This window comes from Cupressus sempervirens, chromosome 6, assembly GCF_028749045.1.
Source record: "Cupressus sempervirens isolate cs-2001-9-10 chromosome 6, ASM2874904v1, whole genome shotgun sequence".
NCBI classification, from domain to species: domain Eukaryota; kingdom Viridiplantae; phylum Streptophyta; class Pinopsida; order Cupressales; family Cupressaceae; genus Cupressus; species Cupressus sempervirens.
In genome coordinates, this window is record NC_143123.1 from 377927886 (window position 1) to 377938690 (window position 10805).

Consider the following 10805-nt stretch of genomic DNA (forward strand, 5'->3'; position numbering starts at 1 on the left):
AGCATTCATTTCGAGAAGAGAGGTAGGCATTTAATTTGTGTCTAGAAAGTTGCTTGTTTTTCCCCAAGAAATGGCAAATGCCACTCTTTTTCTCATTGTGATCCACATGAAATCGCAATTTTTAGAAACATAATAGCAAACACATGATCTGCTCAGATTGTATATTAGTGACACGTAAGGTAGAGAAGTCCATCTACTAGGAAGAACGAACATGAGATGAGAATGCCATGTCATAACAGAAAAGGCTCTTTTTTCTAGCTCTTTCTTTCCATAACATTGATCCCCTCTCTCATCTTTAAAGATCCAAAAGCACAATTCATGCAAATGAGCAAAGAATTTAACAATGGAATGGCATAAATTATTAGCCGCAAGAATAGGTTGGTGAGGGGACTGTAGATGAATGATTATAGTGGTTGGTGTTCTCCCATGTCAAAGGAGAGTGGATAATTTTATATTTATGCATTTGCAAAGTTTTCCACCGACCAAATTTATCACTTATGAAATCTAGTCTCTGTAGGTCTCGTGACATGTTAATCCAAATTTCATGTATAAAAAGTCACGCATTTTTCCAAAAGCCACTCGTGAGTACAAACTTGTTAATTTATGTTTTAGAATTTTGTATTGAATGTTTTGTGTTGATTAAATATTAAAGTTAAATTAATTAATGATTTTACTTAATGAATTATTGTAAACAATTAGTAGATAAATATGATTAAGATTAATGAAAAATCTAATATTCAAATTGAAAAATATATATAATTAACAATTTGGATCTAAGTTATATGGGAAATGATATAAGTTTCTATAAGATAGTCATCTCTAAGTTGTAGTTCAAAAATAAAAATGTATAGAAAATTTTAATATTGCATATTATTAGTTTTTGAACAAATTTTTAAATTAACCTAAAGTAGCCAAAAGAGTTGTGATATTTGTGCTTTTATTCAATAAATTTGAAACAAAAAATATGAAATTTATTCATAATAATATTTTAATTAAAACATATATTTTAAAAAGATGAAATTATTATAAAAAGAAAATTTGTTCTAAATAATTTGATTATTGAAGATATAAACTTATTGAAGATATAAACTTACTTATATCTATAATACACTTCTTAAAAATATTTAGTTTTGGATAATTTAATTAATTATATTTGATTTTCTTCTTTAATCTTATCAAAAAAATTATAATATCTTTCACCAATAGCAAAAGGCGAGAACTCAAGCTCTCCAAGAGCTCTTCTTGTGTTTGCAATTAATTTTTTATTACATAATACCACCATTGCACAAGATACTGAAACTTGTAACAAAGCCATCACATTTTAATTGCACTCACCATGTTAATGTAACTTATGCCATCAAAACAAATTTTAAAAAACAAAAAAAAAATTATGCCATCAAAACGCATGTAAAAAATTTACTAAAACATGGCAAAAAAATTAAAAAGGGAAAACAATCATTCAAACAACAAATCTAACTATCACCACCATAATTCTTAAAGTGAGCGAGACTTGCATAGACAAAAAAAATCATCGGAACCCCAATTTTATTTTTTGTTTGGGGAAAGTGATATGTGACGATTGAGACCCATAGTGAGACTTCTGGTTCCATCAGACACTCAAACCGCCTTAACAATTATTTAGTTCTTTGGCGCATTTGAAAGGAACTTAGTTAGCGACAGGATACATGATCATCTTATAATTACATTTCATTTTCATCGAAAGAGACATCAATATTTGACAAGACAACACTCCATTTTAAAAATTTAAACCCATTTATCCAGAGCTTCTAAGAAATATAAGCTTCTTTGATGCTCCTTAATTATGTACATTGTGGCTAAACTGCAATCTCTTTTAATGCACAATAATTGGTTTGTTGCCCCCAGAAAGTTCAATAAATGTCGAAAAAGAAAAAGCTGCCCGTTTGTTTGCTGGAATTATACCGGAATAGGGAAACGGGAATAGGAAAATTGGAATAAATCTATTCCAATTTTCCTCCAATGCAAGAATAAATCTAATTCTTAAAAAAACTGGAATTCGATTTATTCTCATTTTGGGCCAAAATTGGAATAGATTTATTCCAATTTTCCTATTCCTGTTTTCCTATTCCAGGTTAATTCCAGCAAACAAACGGTTAAGAGTTTTAATCATTGACCTCATGACACCAAGATCAAGTGCAAACTCCTATAGCCAATTATCTAGATTCTGGAAACTTTTTAATGGCTAAATACCAACCATCCATATAGCTGACCTAAAATCAATTTAAATTTAATGGCATCTGAAGAACAGCCAATAGTCAGTACTAACAAATTTTAGATTTTGGCTGTCAAACTACATTTTAAAAAATCAGGAGGCTGTGATTAAAGTATGAAAAAATTAGCATACTCGACAACTTTTTCTACATGATCCAGGGTTATCTGGAGTGCCAACCATATAAACAGGATTCTTCTTGCATTCTCCAACAGAAGCCCAATGAGCACAGAGTTGGTTTTCATCAACACATTCACCGCTGACTTTCCTTTTAGGATATTCAAAAGCCCTCACATGTATCCATTTTGTAGCAGACCACTTTTCTCCCTCGATAACTGGGCAACTGCCATGCAGACTGGTATCATCGGTTGTAGCATCTGGGCGTAGACTGAAGAACAGTAGGGCATCCCCTTTGTAGGGCTTCACTGCATACAAAAAAGAGGTTTGAGAGCAGAGAACATTGAGCACATTTGATAAATGTTTCTAAATATAACAGATAATTAAATTCAAACTTCTAGCTCTAGCAATAACACCTGAATAGCCACGCTTGGCACACTCTGACCATGAATCATCCTTTGGTTGGCTCAACTTTCCCTGAAAATTCAACATATGTATCGGCAACATTTGAATAATGGTGCAAGTACTGAAGTTCACCTTGGAATATAAACAAAACAGCTAAAATTATAGAGCAAGTTGAATAGTTGATTTCAGGGTGCCAACCTCTGAATTAGGAAAGACAGTCTCTCCCCCCTTCTCAACATTAGATAAATACATCAGCACTGTGGCAATTCTATGACCACCCATGGCTTGATTGAGTTTATCATGGAAAAAATCAAAATGAGGTTCATATTTCTGTCCATTTTCATAATGCAAAATCTGCATTGCCTCTCCATTTTCTGAATACAGCATTTGCAATACAAATGAGTTCAAGAAAAGAGCACACATTTCAGTGTAATCTCAGTAAATAAAACCAATAGACTAACATTAAGAACACAAATCAAGAAAGTAAACAATCTGTCACCTTTTGGAAGAAAGGTCCAAGCTGCAATCCTGTCTTCGATCCTTGCAACAATTTCATCCTAACAGATACAAACACACTTTGTAAACAAACAATGTACTAAGGAGTAGACATTTTTTTAACTCTATTTGCTTTAAGGCTCTAATCTGTATGATATAATTTCGAGCTAATCCACATTCACGAATTAACAATTATTCATTTCTGTTTTAGCTTTCATTGTATATTTAAAAATCTATTTCAGACTTATAAATGCAGAGAGAGGAGGTTGAGAGATTTAGTTGGGCTCACTCCTCGTCAAACAGAAGTGAAGATAAGTTTATTTTCATTTAGACTCCACAGATCAGGAATAAAGTATTAGTTTTAAAGATGCAAAAAAAATTCTGCTCTGTTCCATACTGGAACCTGGAATTCCTTGTTGTTTCTTTCTTCAAAATGTTATGTGGTAATTGTATCTCACTGTTTTGTCTTGTTAGCTTGTTTGATTTGTCCCCTTAGTCACAGCACTTATTCTGTCTGCCATTTGGCTGTTCAGTTGTACAAGGTTCGGGACCTTTCAATCCCACATTTACCAATATCAAAAACAAAAAAAACTGCTTCCAGCAGATGCATATGCGTAGAATCATATATCACATTCTCATGACGCAATAAGCTAAAAGAGATGTTGAAAAAACAAGAGTTAGATTTTAGTTTTAATTCAAAATCAACCCAAAGTCTAAATTTAGAAGGCATACGGTACTTTTTGCATATATTCTTATCGAATACTTACATCTATGTATTGATCATGATACTTAACAGAATAACATAGGCTCCAACTCACTAAACGAAAGCAAGAAACCCGTGCCATACAGAAAATGACAACAGTTAGTAAAATAAAAACAGAAGCCTAAATCCTAGTATGTTACATAGTCACCTGGCCTTTACTCAAGAACATTCCTGAGCTTGTTCGGATTTCACTCATAACACTTTTTCCCGACTCATTGTCTGCAACCATGGACTTCTCCAACTTGTCTCTTGACTGCAGTTAAATAATACAAAAGATAAGGGAAACAACCTTACAATATTAATTTTTTGCATGAAAAAAACTCGGATTAATTTACTTGCCAATGCAATAAGATGATCACACTCTTCATCTGTAAGGAAGTTCTTGTACAAAAATGCCCTGGTTCGGCCACAAAGAAAATCCAATATTTATGAAACTGCAAAGAACAAATTGAGTATGCAAAAACATATATATATTCAAGATAAAACCTAATGGCAAAATACAAATTTGAATCCTAGTTGCCTATCTAATTTATATTTCACAAACCTGGGATGCCAAGACAACTGAGTTACTTGAGATGGATCAAAGCCAGGTGGTGGGCCATGTTTCAATATGGAAAGTTTAGATGCATCCTTGCTTATTCTCAACGGCATTCTATACCTGCACAGATGATGTGATGCTTACTGAAACTATAGAGACTGTTCATATATTACAAGGTAAACATATATGCAGTCATTTCAGTATTTGTTTTGACTTTGCGGTATATAAATTGAATGATTCACAACTTCATTAGTTTTGATAGATATGCACGAGATGTAACACAGTTAATGCTGTGAACTATACAGATAAAAGGTGCATTTTACAAGTCTAGATCTAGTGAACACCCCTCCTTGATGTAGAAAGCCCTTAGAAAGAAAAAAGACTTCTCAATTTTAACTTCTATATATTATAAAACCAAGTCTTACCACTCCACCTACAGCCTCAGGTTAGAAGCTCACCAGTGCAATGACAATATATAACACTCAAAAAAATTCATGAATTGATAAACATACACACATTATTCAATGGTTATTGCAATGGCAACAAGAAGAAAGACATCAATAGTGCATCATATACTTGCCACAGAGCACGCAGGCTATTCCAAAGTTTCATTAAAAGATAAGTTTTAAAGTCTCTTTATTCTGATGATGGATCACAGAGTGTATACACACAATTAAATGCAGAAATCTTTAAAGTTGAAATTATCATCTACACTTGAAAATTCAAATAATCAGAGCTCCGTACATAGTTAAAAGAAAACAGAATAATTTACCCCCTAAAATTCCCCCAATTTGAAAATTTTCAAACGAAAAGCTCAAAAACTATCTGACCTAATTAAAATTAAGGTTGACCACAATTTTGATAAAAGGATTTTGTCTGCTGCACTACTGGGAACTCCAGGAAAAAATGTCTTGGGGATTCAAGATAAAAGAGTGTTGTTCAGCATCAAATTCTCTCATTGTGGTAAGTGTTGGCCATTCTTGTCCCCCATTCAGCCCATCACCGATATCTGATAAGAGATACCTTCAATGGGCTATTTTCTTTACAATGGGTCATCGCACCAAGGTTGGCAGCTAACATTTCATGTTAGCTCGTGGTCCCTTCATTGAACGAGTGGACTTGGTTTGTTCTTTTGACCGGGTTGGCTCAGTTTGGTCTTGGTCATGTTAACTTGCTTCGAGATCGAACTGCTCTCGTGTTTTCGCGAGCTATCCGCCCATCTTTGTAAAATTGTGAAATGCTGCCAAGCGTCTCCATTCCAGAGTGAAATGCTGCCACGTCACAAAGGGTCCCATCTCCGGCGCTTATTTTTAACACAACATGCATTGTGCAGATCGACGGTGGAGATTCAACGAAAGATTATAAGATCAACATTCGTTTTGTCAAATGACAAGGCACGAGATGATGTCGTGTGTTGTCGTTCCGAAGTTTCCTCATGCTGCCTTGTTCCTTCAATCTTGCAAAGCCTGGAATTGCGTCACGCTGCCACGCATCACCATTCCGGCATTTCTTCACTCTGCAGAGTCTTCGCGAGGCTCCAAAGCCCAGAATTGCACAACAGCTGTTGGATTTGATCACATCTTGGGGTTCCCTTGTTGCATCACAATGATCTGTTGGAAATGAAGGAGATCTACGTCAATGACTACGACTTAATCTTCTATTGGGAAGATTTCCCGTAGCATCTGGGCCATCTATTTTGAGAAGACCTTCATCGATAGCCAGTATTCAATCTTGGGAAAATCAGTTTCCCCACTAGGTCAACCTTGCATGTTGCGGTGGATAACACGTCCTATTATACCTCCCCACGGTTTCTTCTACCATGGCATGCCATCAAGGCCAATTCTTCAATGCCCAGCTACTTCTTGGGTCTTGATTGGCATGACACCATTGCACTTATGCCTCTTTATTGCAGGTAATGATCAAATCCTTGGGATTTGACCTTTTTGGGCTAGGTGCATTGATTTGGGTTCTTCCTGTCACTTCCAGCATCAAAATGCAATCCACGATCAGATTTCTTCTGATATTCAGTTATTGCTCTCCTTTGCAACTCGACTCCACCTAGTTGGGGTTTGAACTCAATGTAAACATCAGAGTTATGCCTAAACTCTATAAAGGCAAGTTGTAAATATTTTTTGGTGGTTCTTCTCTGCTTGTGTTTTGCAGCAGCTATATGCTCTGCAACTTTTGTCTTCCATTAATGAAATAGCTCTACTTCTTACCTGTTCTTGCCATTCATTATTTGTGCATATTTATTGCCTTGTTGTGGATGTTTCCCTTCTATTTTCTTAGATTTACATGTCGTGTTTAATCTGTTGGCAATTGTTGCATAGTGAAAATTATCTTTCCTTTCAGCATTTCATCAGTTTTGAACCTGCATGTCATTTTGGGATATAGATTGGAGTCAAGTTTAGTGTATTCTAAGCTTTCATTGATGTTTTGTGCAGTCATAGGCAGAGTTGTAACCCTACGTCTATCGTGGTGCATCACTCTCTTTCCCTTACAACATTTTACTTTCTATTCTTCTTCTCTCTTTTCCTCTCAAGCAGTAGTTTAGGTGCATCCTAATACTAAGGAAGCCGGCCTTCTCTAGAGATTTGACCTCAGAGCGCAAGTCCCACACTTGGAGGTCGTTTCCTTGTTACACAAGGTTGCTTGAGGGTCATACCTCAAGCAAGGGTGCAGACTTTTGTGTCAACAGTAAGCTAGCCAATAACTTCAATAAAATGCATTTAAGTGTGATCTGTACTTATGTATCATAAGAATGGGTTGAAATATATCCTGCCTTCAATTAAAGAGATCCTGCAACCTTCTCTAAGAATATCAACCCAAAGGGGAAAACAGGATTTTGACATAAAAGTACAAAGATTATCCATAGAAAGACTCAGAAACCTTCAAGGAATCACAATTGTGGGTCAAGGAAGCTAAGCAAAACATGCGGGCGTTGCCATTAAAGTATTGCTGTCAAATGAAAACCCATCACACGATCATAGAGATATGACATTGCAGCAACTAGCTAGCTAGCGCCCACACGGCATGACAGCGAACCTGGAGCTATTGGCAACTCAAATCCTTTCGTTTATAAAAGAAGAGTTTTTGATACAGATAATGCCAGATAAACCGGCTCTTTCTCATTATCGTTATTCAAGAAGGATTATTCCCTCAACAAACTTACAGCCCAAGAAAGGGACAGACATATTGTCTCTAGATGGTCCTAGCGACTGAAAAATCCCAAAGAGTCAAAACTAAAATATTAAAAATTCAGAATGCCAGTCACTAAAATTCGATTTTCCTGAAAATATCAGACTAATCAGAGGTTTGACTCCCGACACAAAATAAAACGAAACTAAGAGCGAAACAAGGTAATCAATATCATCATTGCGAACTCAAATGGCAAATCAAAGAGTTCCATTTCAGAAAATTCATTACTATATCAATGATTTCAGAAATGTGCCCTAATCGAATACTCAAAATAGGGCTCAATACGGCTTTCCGTAATTGAAAAGAAAAGAAGGGATCACATTTAAACAAAACCCGAGTCAAAACCCTTACCAATGCTTAAAGAACGTGACAAAAAGTTCAAACACCTAATTCAAGAAATCGATTACTTACGTCTCACCGAGCCATCCAGGGAGCTCCATTGCAGACTCTGCAAATCGGCCATACAGTGCCACAATTATCAATACTCCTGCAAACGGCGCCATGGCCATTGAAATTTGATTCACCACAACAAAACCCAAACTGTGCTGTGCCCAAATAATCAGTTACAGTAACAACCCACTTGCGCTGTGGCCAATTTCGACTGCCCAAAACCCTCGAAATCCAGTTATGTTTGAATCATAAATGAATGAACTGAATTTACTGTCTAGGATAGACAAATTACATGCACAATTTATTTAAAATCTCAGATTGTAAGGGTATTCTCTTCCTCTTATTGACTCCATTTTTTCAATTCAAAATTGCGTATGAGATAAACTGTGGGAGTCAATTGTTTTGAAATGACAGATGTCTTGGTTAGAATGGTTGATCCACTTCAACAAACCAGATGATTTTGGAGGATACGCTGTTGTTATTTTATCTTTTCTCTGTGCATCAAATTCAATAAATTTGTTACATGTACCATGAAATGGAAAGTACGGATATATTTATTAATCTAATAGTGAATGGGTATAACCTGGTCCAATTTATCTATTTCCGGGGTTCTGTTTTCCCTAACCAACAGAGCATTTATTCGTAGTAGGTAAAATACTTTTTCTTCCAGAGGTTAGTTTAACAGTTTCACAGAATATTAGGATGGTTGCTGTGAAAGAAAAATGTCAAAACAAAGGAGGGATTCTTCCATGAGGGTTATCAAAGCTTTGAAGGAACAAATTATTTAACTTAATCATTAGGGAAGTGGTTCAATTATTTTTTATGCTTTTATAATTATTTAACTTTTGTGATTCGAATGTTTAAAAAAATAAAAATTATGTGGTGGTTTAATAAGTGTTCACTTATTTAGTAGATAGAAAAAAGTAAGTAATTATTAGAATTGTATAATTTTATTGCATATATAGGCATTTTTAAATTTGTTAGTTGAATGTTACTAAAAAAATTACATGTTGGTTTAATAAGTGTCTACTTATTTATTCAATAGATAGAAAATAAAGTAAGTAATTATATTGGAATTGTAAAACTTTATTGGTACATATAGCATATAAATTGTTAGGCATTTATACATAAGTACGAACATATTTTGTGGTAGTTGAGAAGTAAGTAATTATAAGAATTGTAAAACTTTATTGGTACATATAGCATATAAATTGTTAGGCATTTATACATAAGTATGAACATATTTTGTGGTAGTTGAGAAGTAAGTAATTATAAGAATTATAAAACTTTATTGGTACATATAGCACATGATTAGTTGGGAGTTTATAAATAAGTATTCAGATTTTGTGGTGGTCAAAGTGAATGATTAAAAGGACAAGAGAGCTTGCATATTGGTTATTGTATTTGTCGGAGGCACATATCATTGGAATCACTTTTCTAATACATTTTTCTTAAGGACAAGAGAGCTTGCATATTGGTTATTGTATTTGGCGGAGGCACATACTATTGCAATCACTTCTTTGATTCATTTTTCTTACTTCAACACCAACGAAATGTAAGTATTTTTATAATTAATTTAATTCTTTAATTTTTTCTAATGTTTATATCTCAAATCTTAATTTCTAAATTCATGAAAAATATTTTACTTTAATTTTATTGTCTTGTATATTTTGAGTCTTATAGCAGTGGATTTTTAGGAACCACTACTCCTATATTTGAGGATGCAATATATCTAAACTAACAGTCGCATGTTTTTGTACATGCGACGAGTGTGCTAATAGGAGATGAGACTTAAGAGAAAAATGTAGAATGAACATTAAATAATGTAAATATAAATTTTTTTTAAATGAAAATACAAAAATAAAAAAGTTGAAGATTAAAACATAGATATAAAATTTATAATATTTAGGAAATTTGAATATTGTTTAAGAAATGTGTTCAATAATTTCAAGATTTTACAACTAAATTCATCAAATATGAAAAAAAAAATCATCAAAAAAATTATTATGAAAAATTAATAAGAGAAATACAAAATAATATGAAAATAGCGACATCACTAACAAATATTCTATTGTTTAAATAAATTATAGAAACTGAAAAAATAATATTTAAAGAAAAAACTAAACTAATATTTTTTTTAAAAAAAATTGAAGTAAATTTAAAACTAAAACCTAAATCAATTTAAAAAATTAAAAGTTTAATAAAAAGATATCACAACATTATCTAATTGGAGATCACAAGTAATTATTTTTTAAATAAATAAGAAAAGAAAAATAATAGTTAAAAATGGATATTTAAAATATAATAACAAATTAGATTATTAATAATTTTTAATTTAAATAACATAATATTTGCTAAAATCTTTTAAATAGATTAATAAATATTATTTATTTAAATTAAATTTATTAAATATGAAAAAAATAATCATTTTAAAAATCCCATCAAAAAATCTATTATGAAAAATTAATAAGATTTTTTTTTAAAAAAATATGTCTAACAAATATTCTATTGACTAAATAAATTATAGAAACTTAAAAATAATTATTAAAAAAAAAAATAATCCAATATAAAAATAAATTAAAATAATTTTAAAACTAAAATCTAAATCAATTTTAAAAATCAAAAGTTAAATGAATATATCACAACATCAG

General features: G+C 32.7%; 1 protein-coding gene across 1 annotated transcript; it reads right to left on the bottom strand.

Annotated features, from left to right (window-relative positions):
- Positions 1-2241: 2241 nt before the first annotated feature.
- LOC149552638 (putative prolyl 4-hydroxylase 6) lies at positions 2242-8467 on the bottom strand. Its single transcript, XM_089788212.1, has 8 exons — positions 8176-8467; positions 4573-4686; positions 4368-4425; positions 4177-4281; positions 3270-3327; positions 2969-3144; positions 2782-2842; positions 2242-2673 (listed from the first exon to the last, which is right to left on the bottom strand). The coding sequence occupies exons 1-8, from the start codon at positions 8271-8273 to the stop codon at positions 2375-2377; spliced, it is 969 nt and encodes a 322-aa protein (XP_089644338.1). The 5' UTR covers positions 8274-8467; the 3' UTR covers positions 2242-2374.
- Positions 8468-10805: the final 2338 nt, after the last annotated feature.

What these genes read in the sequence shown, in the direction of transcription:
- LOC149552638 (XM_089788212.1), bottom strand. Translation starts at nt 8,273, where the DNA reads ATGGCCATGGCGCCGTTTGCAGGAGTATTGATAATTGTGGCACTGTAT. An exon ending in GTGATCATCTTATTGCATTG is followed by an intron (nt 4,282 to 4,367) that starts GCAAGTAAATTA and finishes ATTTAACTGCAG; the next exon opens with TCAAGAGACAAGTTGGAGAA. An exon ending in TTGGACCTTTCTTCCAAAAG is followed by an intron (nt 3,145 to 3,269) that starts GTGACAGATTGT and finishes TGCTGTATTCAG; the next exon opens with AAAATGGAGAGGCAATGCAG.